The sequence below is a fragment of the Hydractinia symbiolongicarpus genome, chromosome 1 (genome assembly GCF_029227915.1).
Source record: "Hydractinia symbiolongicarpus strain clone_291-10 chromosome 1, HSymV2.1, whole genome shotgun sequence".
Lineage (NCBI taxonomy): Eukaryota > Metazoa > Cnidaria > Hydrozoa > Anthoathecata > Hydractiniidae > Hydractinia > Hydractinia symbiolongicarpus.
This window is the reverse complement of record NC_079875.1, coordinates 19,107,708-19,125,796: the sequence shown is the minus strand read 5'-3', so window position 1 is coordinate 19,125,796 and position 18,089 is coordinate 19,107,708. Positions and strand designations below refer to the sequence as shown.

At 35.7% G+C, this 18,089-nt stretch overlaps 2 protein-coding genes across 2 annotated transcripts; both read left to right on the top strand.

The window, feature by feature from the left end:
- Window positions 1-1,135: 1,135 nt before the first annotated feature.
- LOC130645223 (lysM and putative peptidoglycan-binding domain-containing protein 4-like) lies at window positions 1,136-4,967 on the top strand. Its single transcript, XM_057451143.1, has 2 exons — window positions 1,136-1,844; window positions 2,552-4,967. The coding sequence occupies exons 1-2, from the start codon at window positions 1,512-1,514 to the stop codon at window positions 3,197-3,199; spliced, it is 981 nt and encodes a 326-aa protein (XP_057307126.1). The 5' UTR covers window positions 1,136-1,511; the 3' UTR covers window positions 3,200-4,967.
- A 4,487-nt stretch (window positions 4,968-9,454) lies between these two features.
- LOC130645213 (transmembrane protein 272-like) lies at window positions 9,455-15,240 on the top strand. The gene is made up of 3 exons (XM_057451130.1): window positions 9,455-9,790; window positions 10,396-10,458; window positions 12,887-15,240. Exons 1-3 carry the CDS (start codon window positions 9,688-9,690, stop codon window positions 13,222-13,224), a joined length of 504 nt encoding a protein of 167 aa, XP_057307113.1. The 5' UTR covers window positions 9,455-9,687; the 3' UTR covers window positions 13,225-15,240.
- The last annotated feature ends 2,849 nt before the right edge of the window (window positions 15,241-18,089 follow it).

The following is an 18,089-nucleotide window of genomic DNA, read 5'->3' as shown; positions in this document are numbered from 1 at the left end:
TCGTCATATGAAATTTAATTTTTTATGCTGTGAAAGACCTTAAATATTGCCAACAATTATATTCCCTCAAAATGTTTTGCACATGTTGGGGCTTCACTTGATTTTCTGCACAAAAAACAACGGAACAACAAGAAAAAAAATAGTAAAAATTAACAACGGATGAGGATGTTACGACAGTCATTTTTTTGGCATATTGGAAAAGTAGGATGTGGGATGATCTATCGGGATGACCTATGGGGATGCGGGATCCAAAAAAATAATCGAAATAAAATACTGACCATGTCGTTACCGAACATCGCATAGACATTAAAATAAACTACCCCCGGAATTTTTCTAAAAAGAATACAACAGCTGGAAATACATGACTTAATTTTTTTTCGCTTGGTGAATTTAATGTGATACGAAACGATTTCTGTTTATTTCATTGAGTAGAAAAACGAAAATTTTCGTGAATACGAATTGCCCTTTTTCTTTTTAATAAGAACCAGGAGTAGAAAATAGGTTTTCACAGGTTATAGAGCATAGAAGAGTAGACACAACTCTGTCTTGTTTTCTCGTATCTAAACTCAACTATTCGCGCTACAAATTATGGTCTACCGGCCGAAATGATCAGGAGAATTAATTTCTGTTTCGTTAATATTGGTTAGTACGGATTCCCATTGGTGTTAATGGTTGACTTAAATGACCAAGTAAACAAAAGGAAATATAAAAAAAAAATTTGGTGAGCATTAAATTTGTCGCGAAATTGTTTTTGCATTATTTTTTAAAGTTTTTAAATCCTTTTAAAAGGGCAGAAATTAATATTTGGTTATTATTTGTGCTAATTGACCAGCAAAAAGTAAGCAAAGTCGCCTTCCCCTATCCTTTGGGTTTTTCATAATTCACATTTTTTTGAATTTGTTAAAATTCTGTTATTTTTAGTTATACTTTGGTTAAAAATAAACGAAAATGTATTTATTTATTATCGAGTTTTTCATGCGTTGAATCAATGACAAGAAAAAATAACTTTGGTGCGGTCATTATTTTATTTCGAAGATTTTTTAGCATCCTGCATCCCGCATCCCACTTTTTCGATATGCCTTTTTTTCTCTCTGTATTTTCGCATAACGCATGCAGATTATATTTTTTAGTTGCGAATGAAAAATAATAATTGTCTCACTGAAATAATGTAACTAACTTCAAGTTGCCTTACCAATGGTGGTCCTAAAGTAACGTTATTGATTCACCTTGTTTAGTATAATTGTAGATTAACATTAAACTAACAAAAAATAACATTGATTATCTTCTTATTTTTTTTTCTTTTTTTTTCTTTAAAACTTTTTTGCTTGATTATTTTTTTGTTTTCGTGAAAATAAGGGTTGGTCGAACACTGCAGTGATGAAAACGTCTGCACTCTAACTGCATAATATAAGGCTTTCAGAACATTGTTCATTATATTTGGTGAACTGTTTTTTACTTTAATAAAATAGCACATAATAAATGTATAGCTACAGTTGCAATGATATGTTGACATGAGTGAAAGTGATACCCTGGCAAAGAAAAAGCAAATCAGTCGTATACTTGATATCGTTGATCAAGATGTTGAACCACACAATGCGATGCAAAATGTAGTACAATACCTGAACAGTGTGTCACAAGACTTGCCTAACAATATGACAAAAGAGCAGTATTATGAATTACAGCAAACAAAATTCCGGACTAGAAAAAGAAATTTATCAGGTGGTAGTGAAAGCTCAACTGAGTCAACTGCAGATAAACCATTGTTTGGTCGTAAAGAATGTATCTATGTGGGTGTTACTGAAGAGGACAGCCTGGTTAAGTTGGCTTTGAAATATAATTGTCATGTAAGTTTTTTACACTCCATTAACACATAATTTTCTTGTATATGCTGTTATAATTAATTATAATTAATACATATTTTTTCATAACCAACTTTTCATTTCAGTCTCAGTTGCTAAGGGTAAACCCACACCTAGAAGATGCTGATTCAGTATTTTTTGTTTTTAATGCATCCCTAACAGGTATTTTTAAGATCAGGATTAGTGACTTTTATTTCTCAAGAATCCTACACCTTCTGTACATGCAAAAAACTAGCCTAATGTGAGACAGCGGGTATCAAGCCAAACTCATTTTGTCTGGAATGACCCTATGTTTTATTCCTATATTGTTAAAAAACTTTTCATTAATTTCAAGAACTGTTTTTAGGTTGTTTATTATACAGAATAAAGCATTAGCAGTTTCAGCCTTGCTAGTTGTCTAGCAGTTTCTCAGGTTTTGGCTTGTATTTCAGCTTATGAGCCATTAGCGATTATGGTTTATCAAAATCTGTAGCTGATTAATGTTTTAAATGTATAAAAAAAAAAATGAAAGACGGACATTTCTCTGAGTTCTTAGCCATTTATTCTATGATTGTTTTTTTGTTATTATTTCAAAAATATTGTCAAACTGATATGGAATTACAGACTTTGGACATAATTGCTTTAATTGAATTTTTTCTTTACAAGCTTATTCTCTGTATTTTCATATATTTATTCTTATTTATTTGATACAGGTGTCTGAATTAAAGTATGCCAACAAGATTTACAATGAAAAAGAATTGCATGCTTTGAAAACCATAAAAGTACCAGTCGTAAAGGACGGCCTTATATATGGTGAATATCATCGTGCACTGAAGCAAGGAATTAGGGACCAAGTATCTGAACTTAATTCAGCAGTTAAGTTGAACTATGTTAGTAATGAAAGAAAATTTGACATTCCCAAACCGTACGTGTTTAGTAGTAATCTGGATTATATGTCCAGTGACGATGATGAAGAACTTGAAATTTTCAGTAGCCGCGATCGGCATTTTTCAGAGTCAGCTCATTTGTTAGCTGAGCCGCTAGTAAGACAGAACGGGCGTTCTGGTAATATGAAAGATGCCAGTGATGTTACTATTCACGAATACATGGAAAATATGGATAAAGTAGTGCAAGAAAAAGTGTCTGAGATGGAGAACAAGGAGGAGAGTTTAAGAGATATTGCAGACTCTCTAACTGGCCAAGTTATATTTCCTAGCGGAAGGAAAGAAAAACCAGAACAATACGGTTCCGTGTGTTCGATTACATGGAGCCACTGTTTAATGGTGATTTGTCTTGTAGCTGTCGTTGTCCCTGTAGGATATCTTATTTATTTTTATAATTCGAAAAATCATTCAAGCTGACACCGAGGAAGGTGTCTTTTTTTCTCATTTTGTATATAATTTAAATTTTATTGTTTTTTTCTTCTTTTATATCTTAAGCAGTTTCATTTTTGCAATTAATTTCTACAATGCTTGGCATTAGGGTTGTTTTCACTACTTTAGATGAAATTGAACGTTCATGGCTATATATTTTTGCGATGATTTTTTACTCTGTTTTGCATAGTTTTATAAACTGTCTGTAAAATTTTGTTGACTTCACATGATTGAAGCTGGTTCTTCAATAGTTGAGATGAGTTTTCGAATAAAATTTTAAGAAATGACTAAAGCTATCATATCTTTTATTTTTGTTGTATTTTATCAGTCTTCTTGGTGCTCATTCAAGAATGTATGCAGGTTTAGCTGTTATCAGCAAACACACTGGTCAGAGGGAAAACAGTTAAAATTTGTATAATTTCACCTTAATGAAGAAATTTTAACGGCTAGAATATTTTAGGGAATTAGTGGATTTGACAAAATCCACCACATTAAATTCCCGCCATTTTCTTTTTCTTTTGATGTCTGCCAAATTAAATTCCTGCCAAATTAGTTTCTGCCAATTCTATCATATTTGCTTTCCAACAAGTTTTCTTTTTGCAAAAATACTTTATTTTAAATATATATACTGTTACTTTTTACTTCTAGGTCATAATTTTTTTTGTTAGTATATGTTTGGATGTTTTTTTATTGTTTCAAATGTGTTTCCACACCTTTAAACTTTTCAAATTTACAAATTAACAATCTTAATTCTACGACAGTTATAATTTGCAAATTTTTTTACGTGCATGTATGAGAAAGTTTTATGTTGTTGCTATTGGTCAGAAAAGAAGGGGTAGTTTGACCATTGATTATTGCCAGACTTGCATTGTAACTCAGCAGTAGTTATTAATACTATTATTATTTTTTCACTGTAAAGAGCACCGTCATCCTATTTCATAGCAGCTAGTCAAATCTTAATATCGTTTTTTACCTGAAAAGATTTATGATTTGTTTTTATTTCAATGAGCCTGTGTTAAATGGGCCATGATTTTATGCAGCCAATATTCATTTCTTTTGTTATTTTGATGTAATAATGAGATGCTACACGCATACAGGCCGGCGATAAGACAACACATGTTCTTGTGACTTCTAAAAAACCTGCTCATAACATTTGTTTAAAAACATTTTTCGAGCATCTTTTTTTATTGTTTCGACAACTATATCACTATTAATTAGTAAATTTTGGAACAGTGCTTGCATTGAGACTAGGTTATGCCACGGATACACGAGGCAACTTTGTCAGGCGAAGTAAGAAAGTTACGATAATTACAACCGTCTAAAATAATGTAAACCTGTATTATCGGTAGCTTTTTGTTGCTTGCAGAGCTTACTGGTAATAAAAACATGATTCGAGTAACAAAGAAGTGTTTTTGTAAAAAAAAACCTTATTATTAAAAAATTATTTGTGTCGCTACTTTCAGCAACAATTTTAAGTCCACATTTTTTGTATTCAGCCAATCAGAAGGCAGTAGTTATACTTAATTCTTTCCTTGTTGTGATGGAGTGTTACTTGTTGCATAGATGTGTGGAGACATGATAATTATTTTGGACGACTGTAACAAAATTGGTTTGTTTCTATTGCTTGAAAATGATTGCCCCGTTTTCCCGTGGCTTTAAAATATAAATGGGGACAAGGTTAGTCTTTTTTTAATATATTTTTGACGTACGTAAATGTAGGTTTTCATTAAATTGAAAAATAATGAACTGGTTTTGATGTAACTGTCTTTACTTCTGCAATCGCCCACAGCCTTAATAAGGGTATGTTTGGTCTTTTCAATCTTAAAATCCACTTTGGGCTTTGGTAAATATGTTTTTAAACTTTTAAGTAAATGTCTGAGAAAACAAAATCTTTAAAAGCTATAACCATAAGAAAAGAAACGAATGAGGAATTAACTTGGTATTTGCGATTCTAAGGCCCACTATTTTTGCAACACAGGGTGGGCATTCGCAATTCTTTATCTGCAGCTTTTCAAATTTCCGTGTTGCATTTCATTATAAAAAATTTTTTTTTTTGCGAAGTTAGTCGTAATATCTTGCGAGACTTAGATTTTTCAATTTATTTATACAGTTGATACCAAATTTTCGCGTGTCAAATCTCGTAAAATAGCAAAAGAACAAAGGCATTTCGCTATGCAAGTATAAATATTTGAAATCTTTTGAGATCCAATTCACTAACCTTATTCCTGGGAAATCCTAAAAGAAGGAATAAAGCCCTCTATAAAAAAGTAAGAATGTTCAAATCCAGTTTTTAAAATGTTGACTCGTATGTTTTAAAATATATCACCTTAAAACAAATTTAGTCACCGGGAAGTGTCCATTTTGTCCCGGTGATTTGAAAAAAAAAGACTCCGACTACATACAAACACTTTTTGCATAGTTTTTTTTGTTTTGTTTTTTCGCGAGCCCACATTGATAGCGATTTTTCAGTTGATCCTCTTCAAACTTTCTTCCCCGTGATGTTATAACACGTTGAAAAAAATTTTAAGTAATAAAATTACTTCTTACCAGAATCTTCGTGATAACTTATAACCGCTTAAAACGCTCTCGAAATGTTAATATATAAATAAATGACCGACAAATGTGTCCGGATCATCTTTGTGTATGTTACGTATTTAGTCTAGTTTATATGGAATGAGTTAGAATAATTGAGGCTGAATAAACTGGCTAGAAAATAACCGGAAACTTTTCTTATAATAGATGAGCTGTGGCGTGACGTAATGTTGTAATTTTCTGGTATCGGTTGCAGGTCAGGATTAGCGCGCTTACACAGAACTTTGTACTAAATATTCGCAACTCCTTTACGTATTTAAACTTAAGCTTGTCCCCAGGGCTTCTTAGGTTGTGTTTTGTTCTCTACGTCCCTGTCTCTAGGGTCTATTAGCCCCTGAGTTGTTATCATGTAGCGGCTTCAACCAGAAATGACGTTATTCTTTTTTTTTTTTTTTTGGGGGGGGGGGGTATTTTCTTCTACTCTACAAATTATGATAATCTAGAATAAATTTCAGGATAAAAATGTAAATATATATATTGATAACGTTGATCACATGGTCCACAGCCAATAGTTTTTCTGCAAGAGGTGCGTGAAACTAACGTTGAAAGAATTACTCTTTGAATTGGCTACCAAGTCGTATATCGCAATCATTCAGGGCCGTCGGAATGAAACGTTTTGATCATGAACCTCTGAAGTGATGCAGAACACAACACTTTGTATTAGGCTTAGCAATACCCTTCTTTTAACGTAGCTTAAAACCTCACTTTTTGACCGATTTCTCTTAAATGAAATTACTTCTGACAACTTCGATATAAAAGTCGCCGTCTCTACGGACATTCCACTATTACTAGAAAACACTAACGGAGTAAACGAACCATATTCATTCTCGAGGACTGCTCTATTGTACACATTTTTTTCCATCGACTAAAAGAGAGTATTTATGCTTTGGTTAACATAGCTTGGAGCGAATGGCTGAAACACCCGCACGTCGAAAAAAAATTGTTGCAATGCTACGAGAAACTTCTTGCACTCACGTCAGTCCTTAATTCTGTAGATTCATCTGGTGCTTCCGAGATGATAGGTTCTACAACTACATCTTTGCAAACTTCAGTCAACATCTCTGCTGTTAAATCGCGCACTTCATTGTGTCGAAGGCTTATAAAACCACCAAGTTTCTTCAAACATACACATACTAGCGGTAACCGGGACATGTTCCAACCGTAACGTAAATAAATCTCATAAAAAAATTCTCGTTTGTTGAGCGCAAATTTCGAGATTTTTAACGGTGATGCAGATAACCATGTGGAGGCGCGTCACTACATGCGATGTGGTTTGATTTCATTTGAATACCGTATTTCCTCCAATAAGCGCCGCCCTCTATTAAGCGCCGCCCTCTAATAAGCGCCGCACCCTCAAATGCGAATTTCGAAATAAGCGCCGCCCTCTAATAAGCGCCGCACCCTCAAATGCGGCGCTTATTAGAAAATCAAGAGAAAATGAGATTTCAATGCTTTTATTCGAACTCTATAGTCTTCTTATTGCAATATTCATTTACATTAAGTTCTAAATAGCTAAATTTACATTTCTTCTTATTAAGTTCCTCATAAAGAATGTTTGCAATTTTACTGTTGGTTGAACAGCAAAGAAACTTGGCAGGGACGACCAAGCCAAGCTCTCGTTTCCTTTTTCCCGTTACTTTTGCGATCATCGTGTTGTTTTTATCAGATTTCAAAAATTGTTTCGTTAGTTTGGATAGTTCAATGGGTAAATGTCCGACTAAAAACTCATCATCCTTTTCTCCCAGATCGTCTGAATCTATTTCGACAACTTCTTTATTGACCTCTTTAGATACTGGTTCGATCGCGACCTCAGTTTCTTTGACTGCTTCAGTTTCCTTTGCTGCTTTACTTCCTTTGGTTGATTTTCTTCCTTTGGCTTTGGTTACTTTGTTCGTTTTGTTTGTTTCGCTTGGTTCACTTTTCTCGTTTTCAACCGCTGGTGTAGTACTTGATTCTGATTACCCCTCTATAGAACCCCAAATCTATCAAAAAAACTTTTACTAAGGATAGCATTCAACCAACGGATTGAATTTGAAGAATAGGCAAAAACTTCAGAAACTTGAAATCTGAAATTTCGAAATAAGCGCCGCCCTCTATTAAGCGCCGCCCTCTAATAAGCGCCGCACCTAAAATCACAAAAATTAAATAAGCGCCGCGGCGCTTATTAGAGGAAATACGGTAATACTCATTCTCGATCTCAGGTCTACTCGGTAATTCTTTAAATGACTGTTTTCGTGATTGATCAAGGTATACAAATGTTTCGTTATCACTTCAAAAAAATCCTAAATAAGTTTGATGTTCTTCGAATATACCAATATATTGATAACCTTGCTTTAGATCAAACTAAAAAATTAAGCTCTTTAAGTGTTCTTTCATGACTCTCATGACTTTCATGACTCATCATATTTTACTTTGTCTTAATATATATGCTATTTACATGTCTTAAATCCATGATAAGGCGTTTTTTACCATTACCTTGAGTAGAAACGGCTAATGGGTTTCTCAAGCAGTTCTTTTATTGAGGCAGTAACGAATTCTTTCTCCATACGAACTGATCTATTATTTTCAAAATGCCGTTTTTTCGGGGCCGAGAAAAACGGAATTTTATAGCCATGTTAATTGTTCTGTTTGTTCTGTCTTTTACACGTTTGAATTTATTATTGGATTTTGATTTACATGTTTTGGAAACTAGCAAAGAAGACTTCATTGCTAGTTTGTGATTATCCTTTTCAAATTTTGTTTGGATATCTTCAAACTTTTTGTCAAAATAATTGATAATACTAGAAAGAGAAAGACTTTTCTGAGCAGATCTGTCTTCTCTCCGTCTTTTCTGACCTCTTGGTACACTTTCGCAACCTGACATGATTTCTTCTCTGCGAATCGTCTAACCCGTACGAATGTAATTGACTTGCTAGTAAAAATGGGTGGGGAAGTTGTATTCACGCATGCGCTATCAGGCGTAATCTCTTAAGACTTGGACGCTATGCGAGAAATAAAATTTAGTGAGTGGAGTCATCTTCGGTATTCATTAGTATCGACAAGCACGTGGAAAGTTAAACCCAAAGAACCTGCAGTTATTTAATCCAGATTGCAAAAATTCCAAATTGTATGTTCTGGTACACAGAAAAAAAAATCTATGTTTCCCGGAAATGTAAAGCGTTGGAAAGAATGAAAACCATCTTTCACTGACACAGATGTAATTGCAATAAAAACAACAGCAGAGTGTCAGATCACCGATGCAACGGGAAACCGTCGCAAAAGTAATGGTAATAATTATTTGCATTCCTTGTAAAGAATTTTTATGAATGATGTGACAACGTTGTTTGACCATAAAGCTCAAGCATCTCTAAACATGTTTATACACGGAGTATAAATTTATGAAAACACAAAAGTGTATTGTTCAAATTATCTCCCTCTGGAAAAGATATTTTTAAAAGCATTTTATACCAAAAGAAATAAGAACTTCTAAATTAAATTGGTATCCTATACAAAACTAGGTATATTGGACCTAACCAGGTTAAAAATAAGGATTAAATATTTTTCAAAAAGTATTTTATGTCGCTGTCTGACGTAATAAACACAGAAACCAGGTGAAGTTTATTTTGTCTCAGTAGAAACCAGTCAGAAAATTGACTCGATTATGTTGTCCGTTCGATAACAGACAGGAAAACACTACTTATCTCAACACGACATTACATGTTGTGTTTGACAGCCAGGGGTCAATGCTTTAAACAACTTATAAAAAGGTTTTTAATTTGTGAATAGCTTTAGGATGTAAACTGCATCATGTAATCAGACGAAAAGAACAAATTATACTCTAATGGATCGTTTGTGAAGTTGTATGTCGAAAAAAAATACTGCTGTTGCTCGTACGCTTGAAAGCAATGGTTTGTCAAAATAATAAAGTCGAGGACGAAGAAATGTGTATTTTACAAAAGAAAATTAAAGACGAAGAAAAAAAAGATGAAGAAGAAGAAGAAGGAATGGGTAAACTTTGGTTTCTTTTCCGATATCGGATCTTACATTTTTTTAATGAGCAACCATTTTATGAGTACTTAATACTTATATTTGCCAGCACTAACTACATCGCCATTAAACAGCGACATGCATCAGATGGACTTAATAGACAAAAAAAATCATTCTTTAGTTAAATTTTGAGCTCAGTCATTGTACTTCCCATTCTACATGATTTTTTATAAGAACATACTTTATAAGAACATCAACATTGAAAATGGTCAGATGTTAAGAATATTCTAAGAATATGCCGATTCTCGACTTTTTGTTTAGCTATTAAAGTTTGTATGATGTACAAAATTTAAAGTTTAATATCTAATTCCATAAACTGAACTTCTTTATTCATTTAAAACAACAACGTAAGTCCGTTTCCCGTTGCAAACTTTGCCATGACAATTTATCGCAGCTTCTTATATGTTTTCAAGCTGTAGTGAGCTAAGAATATATAAAGAATATATGAGGCCGATAATATTAAGGCTGAAACATTATTCTGATAAAAAAGACTAAAAAATTTCCTTTTTATAAAAAACCGTTAGTGTAACCTAACCTTTAGGCCTATTTAAAGTTTATTTCTTTAGGTCTTGCAATGTTTCTTGGAAGTGTGTTTGCGTTCGTGTATTCCGTTGCCATGCTAATTATGGGTAAGTCACTATAAAATGACCTGTTCAATGACCTGTTAAATGACCTACTTAACCCCCTCCATTGGTTTGCCATAGAGATCGCTTTCTGTAATACATCATTGTTATTTGTTACTGCCTGTACTAAACCCCTTAGTAAAAACACTTTGGAGAACAAATATTTTGTTATAATTTCCCACTGAGAATGGTAAAAAAATCGCAATTTTTCTTTCTGAAAAACAATTGTTTGATCGTGGTAGTAAAGACATCTTTAATTAATGTGTGTTTTCTAATTCTACTAAATATGGGATGAGTTATTTCATCACATTATTTTAATGATTAAGACTGTTTTCAGCGTATCAGCATATCAGAATAGCCCAGGGCAACCTCATCCCCAGGGCATCTTGGATCTTTCCGATCAGAGACGTTCGTATTGCTGTCCCGATATCTGAAAAGATTCGAAATGCCTTGAAGACGAGGTTGAGCCTAGGGGAAACTATTTTTATTACACCACTTTAGAATTGCTTAAATTTAAGAAATTAATTTGGAATATTAAGTTGAAGCCAGTTATTTCTTTCACATTTTTTAACTTGTTTGAGTGGTGTTATTGCAATGGAAGGCAATGGAAAGAATAGCTTAAGGTGGCAACCCTATAAGAACATGGTATCAGGAGGAACAAACTATTCCCAACTTGTTTGTGCACAATATGATTAGTATACGAGTCATAAAATTGAGAGGAACATTGCCTGCCTGGTTGATGCGCTTGTTGTCCAGGGTCCACGGTCAAATCCGATCTCTGACTGCTTGTGTAGCTCCATACGCAACGATGAGATACTATACTTAATGCATTAAACACAAACGAGAAAGCTGGAAAGCTTCCTGTGAATAACAAATTTGGTTGCTAAGGGCGTTGTTGTGCAGTTATTGTGGAGTTTGATCGAGATTAAAGCAAATTATGGCCACGATAACTGATTTTTATCGTAAACACCATTTTTATTATAGGGTTGCCACCTATAAAAGAAGAGGCCGGGACTAGTGAGAGTGACTGTGGGCCACGTCTGGACTATAGTAGTTTTGCGTGGAGATTCCGTGAAATAAACGAGTCATAAATTTAACGCGGTGTTTCGAAATTCACGTTAATTTGATGACCGTTAATTAAATGAAGTGTTAATTTAAAGACTGTTGATTTCATGACTCGTTAATTAAAATACTGTTCATTTGGTGACTTTTTTTATAATATATAAAAGCTTAAAAAACATAAAAATACAATTTTTTTTACAAATTTTCTACTTTTTCCTTCTCATCGGCGATAGCTCAACGGTATTCTCTTTTTCAGCGATCTTTTTTAAGATAGCTTTTGTATAATCTTTATACTCTGATCCAAGTGGAAAATTAACTGAAAGCATTCTTTTTTCTAAGATTTTAAAATTTTAGCAGTTGTCTTTCCAAACAACGAAAACTTTTATTTCGATTTCCAAACCGCCTTGTAATAGAGGAGACCGCTTCACTACTGTGGATTCGACTGTTGCCGTAATTTTTGCTTTGAGTGATATCGCATCTCTATAATAATAGCCGTCGTCTATCTGTTCGTGCGTCTGTTTGTCTTTTTGTTACGGAAACACGAAATGCGATATATAAAGGACGGGCGACCCCGTGGATTTTTCCACGGGCTAACGACTAGTCTCTATAATAATAGCCGTTGTCTGTCTGTCTCTGCGCGGACCCCCCGCTGAGTTAGAAAATGATGTTACGGAAACACGAATATCAAATGCGATATACTTTTTGTCCACTTTGTTGCCACGGGTAAATTTAAAGGACGGGCGAACCCGTGGATTTTTCCACGGGCAACGACTTCTATATTATAATACCCGTATACGTCTTTCCGTCTGTATGTCTGTCACGCGAAATAGTAGTTTAGCTGCGCACGTAGCGAGATGCACACAATGCGGTATAAAAAGGACGGCTTAACCCGTGGATTTTTCCACGGGCTAACGACTTCTATATTATAATACCGGTATACGTCTGTCTGTCTGTCTGTCACACAAAATGGTAGCTTAGCTGCGCAAGTAGCAAGAAGCTCGCAATGCGGAATGAAAAGGACGGGCGAACCCGTGGATTTTCCACGGGCTAACGACTAGTATTCTCAAATTCGCGTTAATTAAATGCATTTTTCAAAAAAATTTCATTGAACCGCGTTAATTTCATGACCGTTAATTTCATTCGCAGTAATTTTCTTGACTCGTTAATTTCATGGAATAAGGTAATGGGGGTTTGTTTTGCTGGAGAAAAAAATTAAATTAACCTAGAAAGGAAATGATGGTGTTCTAGAGCGGCTAACCTCGTCAAGATTTGATTACGAAGTAAATTAATCACGTACCCTATCTACACAAATTCGTCAGATCATGCACATTATATTTATCACATTTTCATTGTATTTCTTTGTATTTCTCAGGTTCGCTGTATTTCTCCGAATGTGAATTGCAGCCATTGTTACCAATATACCTCTTCGTAGCTGGAGTCGATGTTCATTGCGGCTTCATAGCGTACTTTATATCGCGTTGGAAGAAACTGAAAGATATACGAAAAGTATTACTCCCCTTTGTCTTATTCTTCGTTTTATGGTTTATATTCGGTAGCATAGTTGTGTTTTCGAAAGTTAAAGACTGGCACTCGCCTTATCGATGCAACGTAGACTTGTTCAACTTCGCTCGTGGTTCGTTAGTCTTCTTTTGGGGCACCACCCTAACCTCGATATTAATTTGGTTCTGCAGAAGGTATATTTTCGATTAGCTTTTAAGAAGAAAGCAGAATTAAACAGAACACGAAAAGAGAATATTTATTCGCCATGATACCAGCGGGTGCAAATTCAGATAAGAATTTCAGTTTTTATTTTGAAGAAAACTCTGTAAAAGATAGCATTAATAGAGACATCAACAACTATGTTTTAGTTGTAAATGGTAGCAAATTTCAGTGACTGGAAGTTATAAAAAACTGTGATAAGCACTTGAGAAGACGCATACGTGTTTATATAAATAAACGTCGGATTGAATAAGCGAAGAAAAGAAGCAATTTATTTGGACATTTTTTTGTTATTCTACCTAAGAAGGTATGGAAAATAAATTTAAAAGCAAAAAGAACAAATATGCTATTCCAACAACAACAACAACAATTTATTTTATTTCATCCTTTGAAGATTTACGTCGTTTAATTCTCTTTTCAGGAATTACGATAAACGATCTGATTAATCGTGTTCAGCCTACGCTCGATATATAGAACTCTCAAAAGTTAGAGGTAACGGATAGCTGAGCTTTCGAGCGTCGAAGACCTTTTAGGTCCGAAAAACGCGTACTTGTTTACGAAAGTTTACGTTCTTGTTTATATTGTTTAGTCGAAAACGAGAAACAGAAAAAAGACAAAATATATTCTTTTCTCAGCCAACGTTGTTACCATGAGCTTCCATTGGTAGCCATTTTTTAAAAAAATAAGAGGATTTCCAAAATCTCAAATTGTAAACATTCAAAAGTCTCTTTTATGTATGAATCGAACTTTTTATAAAATCGCATGTTTTTGTTTCAAGAATAAGAAAAAAGTTCGAGATAACCTAATAAAATTAGTTGAAAGGACCGGAAAAATAGTTCGACAAAGCGAAAGTTTGAGATAACGCAGTTCGAGATATAGAACGTAATTTTGCCTACTAGAGCGACAGTTCGAGATAGCGGGTATTCGAGATATCGAGCGTCGACTGTATTTCAAATAAAATATTCAGTTGTTACGTTGTGTAGGACATACCCTGTGGATCATTGATAGGCGATTTTGTTGTTGTTGCAATACGACAGACATAAAAGAATCGTTTTACCAGAGATAGAGAAATGTATGTTCTGGCGCAGTCGCGCACGCGCACGGTCAAACCACAACAAGTCCCTGCTCATCCAGTACCTAGTGGGGTAAATCCCTAGTTGAGTCATGAATAACGGAGGTAAAGTCCCTATCATACAAAAATGAGTAAAAAAAGTTCTAGCGCACCTAGAGGGGGGAATTCCCTTATATAGTGATGACGTCATCAAAAATCAACGCATGCACAGTAAAGATGTAAACAGATAAAAAAAATACTAATAATAAAATGTGCATTAACTGTCAAAGAAAATTCGATATATTTGGAAGTGCTGTAGTCATGACATTCATAGCCGGTATTGGTCTCTCCCTGCCCCTTATAGCCTTAGCATTAGTACAAGAATCAGAGAAGGAGAAGGATAATGAACGGAGGATTCAAGACCTGGAGGTTGATATTTATAACTGTAAATAAATGCAACAATGTAAGAACTGTGAACGGGTACTCGATGAGTATGACAGATGTAGCTGCGGACGTCGGTTTGTGGTAAAAGGTAAAATATTGTGCTGGCACTGCTACCAGGAATATATCACGTATAACGGGAGTAGTTGTGTATGTAAAACGAGAAGCAATCCTCTGAAGTCATTTGAATTTCAACAAGAAGCCCTGGGGGCTTTAAGAATTTCTGCTCGCTACCAAAATATTTGATGACAACCTGCCAATATGTTGTGTTATCGTGCCAAACATTCGAAGAGGTTTGGTGCATGAAGCTCTGAAGATAAAGCACACATGTGACATTATATCTTATAACAAACGCAAACAAAACGAAACGTGTCATAATAAACTCACATTTTAAAAGAAATTGCTAACAAAAAATACAACCTATCATTTATGGTTGAAATTCTTGTGCTTGAAACGTTTATGGTCTTAAACAGCATTTAGTTGACAAAAAATCAAAATTTTGATGTGACCATCATTTTCAGCATACTTTTTTATTAACTGTGCCAAATTTTGTTTAAAATAAAGTAGTTATAATTTTTGGACCAATTTTGGCCTAAAATGACATTTAAATGACAAAAATCAAAATTATTATGTCACCATTATGTTCAGCACACTTTTTTTGTTAACTGAGCCAAATTTTGTCGAAAACAAATACCAATTTTGGCCTGAAACGTCATTTAGATAACTTCCCAGTAGTTAGGGAGCTTGGGTAAGAAGTTTGAATCTGTGACGGAGAACGTGAAATCCCAGGGTCGATTTTTTCTCAAAAAATGCTCCGAAAGAAAAAAACGCCGGTTTTAAAGAATTTACTACGCCTGCGGGCGCGGAAATTCAATAAAGAAGACGCTGAAATTTGAAGAAGAAATTGTCAACCCTAAAATTTTCTACTCGTTTGCTGCTACCTTTACAGACATCAATGATATCAGCGTGGACTATCTAACAGTGTCGAACCCCATTCCTGCCAATGGAGGCAAGGATCAACGTTTCATAGTGGGGTACCATACACGAGATCTCGTAGTAGCCCTCTGGTCCCCGCATGGGGTCAGCCGGTACAACGCCAATGCTGTACCGGCGATGAGTCTTGATTTCGAAGAGTACCCTGATTGGGTTATGAAGTATCGCCAAATCTGGTCCAAGATCGAAGAGCTTATTTCCGAGCAATTGACGACAGAACCCGTGAAAAAGGACCGTTACGTGAACGCTAAACTCAAATACTACAAGGATGCAATCATGACTAAATTCCACGGTATGCCAGTACCCTACGATGAACCCTGCCAAGCCAGTGCCATCCTGGCTATTTCATCGGTGTATATAAAAAGTAAAAACTACTACCCTCAGGTACATATTACAGAATGTCGATATAAGGACTTTAAAAAAGAATGGTTCCTGAGTGAGGATTAAAAACCATATATTTTATAGGCCATACAAGACCTATAAAATATATAAAATTAAGGGCTGTAAACAGGTGGAGACTCTAGGTAGCGCTTGCATATTGTACAGACTGAAGTTTTTTTTAAACGTCTTGCCTCCTCCTGACCATTCGCAACTAGCTGAGCACGCTCTTGTTCATTGATGGCGTTCACGATCTGTTTAACACGTTGACGTACCTGTTCCTTTAGCAGCATATACTTTTTATGTTCCTGTGTAATGAGGAGGAACTCATAGTCGCTGATGATTCCATTCTCAATGGTTTTTGAGATAAAATCAATGATGAAATTCAGCTTAGTCTAGGCAAGTAACCTTATAGTCTCATGCTTTTAGGATTTCACACCCAGCCTCTTCCCGGCGTTTCGCAGACTGGCTTGTCCAATTCAGACGGCAATGGTGATACCCCATGGCTATACATAGGGGAGCTCCCAAACCTGTGGCTAACGCTCCGATCCCAATGCCCGAGGTGATAATGCTAATACTCAGCAGTCCATGGTCACAATACCTCACTCAGGCACCATGCATTTTGAACTTCTTTGCGAGTCTGTTCCGCTCCTTAATCTCATCCTGTAGATACTTTTCAATCTCTTCTATCTTCCCAAGTCTATACTTTTGGCTTTCGTGGATAGTTTCGTCCTCCTGCATATCGGCGCTTTGTGCAGGCGCACTTGGTAGATTAGGATACAGCTTGGCTATATCGCTCATCTTTATTCTATGAGAATACACATCGTGATACCGGTGAACGAAACGTTCTTCTCATGGTAATAGACGTCCGGTAACATGAACTCTAGACGATCCGTCGAGCCCTTCAAAGGAAGGTATATCGGTATCAAAACTCCAGGTCAGCATATCCCCCCATTCAACTCTTTGGTGGTAAGCAAGGCCAGTATTTTAGGCTTTTAACCATCCAGTAGACAGTCGTCTACTGCCAACTGAGGACAAACAAGTCTCCATCTTTGGTAAACATCAGTCCTGTAGAAGGCGTCATAATCACCCTTCATATAGTACTTTTTCGCGGGATCGTAGGGTAGGACCAGGACCTCTTGCAGTTGTCGACTCATCGCCACCGAGTACCCGTCACTGACACGCAGCCTGCAGAGTCCATTTTTCAGGACAAACAGTTTGATTTTATTCTCTGCCTGACTGTTGAAGATAGTCGCAAAATCCTCTATTCTGTACAAACCATTCAGGATCTCAATTCGAGTCACCCTCTGATCAGGCCCTATTATGCGTATAGTAAACTCGTTGTTACTATACAGGTTCAGCCACACGGGTCGAATATTGATGGATTTCAAGGCTATCCTACTATCCTGTCCTAGGTAGTCCTTAAATATCGTAGGTTTGTCACTATCACTGATATACGGTTGCTTCATCCTTTCTTCTAAGAAAGGATGAACATGTATTCATACAACCCCAAGGCAAAGTACGAATCCAACAGGGGAGAATGGCCACTTGGTATTACGAGCCTTGAGCATCAGGATCTGTATGGATCGACGGAGTCGCATATCTCCCTGGCATTCCCCGAGTTTACCGAATATGACATCTCTATTCCCACCAATTTGCTGAACGATCCAGTTAGAGTGGGTTGGACAGGACAAGCGTTGGACTACTGGAATATCCAGGTTAACTTCGCTACCCATTGCGCAAGCACTGCATTAGGCATATCCGCGCTAAGCGCATGACGGGTTCGGTACCTCTTGTCAACTCAATCTTCAAATTTCACGTCTATTACCACATGCGTCGTATCCTGGCAAGGATGAAGGTACCCATGCCTTATGACGATGCGTTTTCTCAGTACAAAAATCCCTACTCAACCTCCGGGTATGCACAAGTGTGTCGTGAATACGGTGACAATAGTCTGTACAAATTCAAGGTTGTCATGTCATCACTCAGCAAT

Bases quoted from the DNA above. Each gene is read 5' to 3' on its own strand.
- LOC130645223 (XM_057451143.1), top strand. From the start codon at position 1,512: ATGAGTGAAAGTGATACCCTGGCAAAGAAAAAGCAAATCAGTCGTATA. The intron at 1,845-2,551 runs GTAAGTTTTTTA...TATTTGATACAG, and splicing joins CTTTGAAATATAATTGTCAT to GTGTCTGAATTAAAGTATGC.
- LOC130645213 (XM_057451130.1), top strand. From the start codon at position 9,688: ATGGTTTGTCAAAATAATAAAGTCGAGGACGAAGAAATGTGTATTTTA. The intron at 9,791-10,395 runs GTAAACTTTGGT...TTATTTCTTTAG, and splicing joins AGAAGAAGAAGAAGGAATGG to GTCTTGCAATGTTTCTTGGA. The intron at 10,459-12,886 runs GTAAGTCACTAT...TGTATTTCTCAG, and splicing joins CGTTGCCATGCTAATTATGG to GTTCGCTGTATTTCTCCGAA.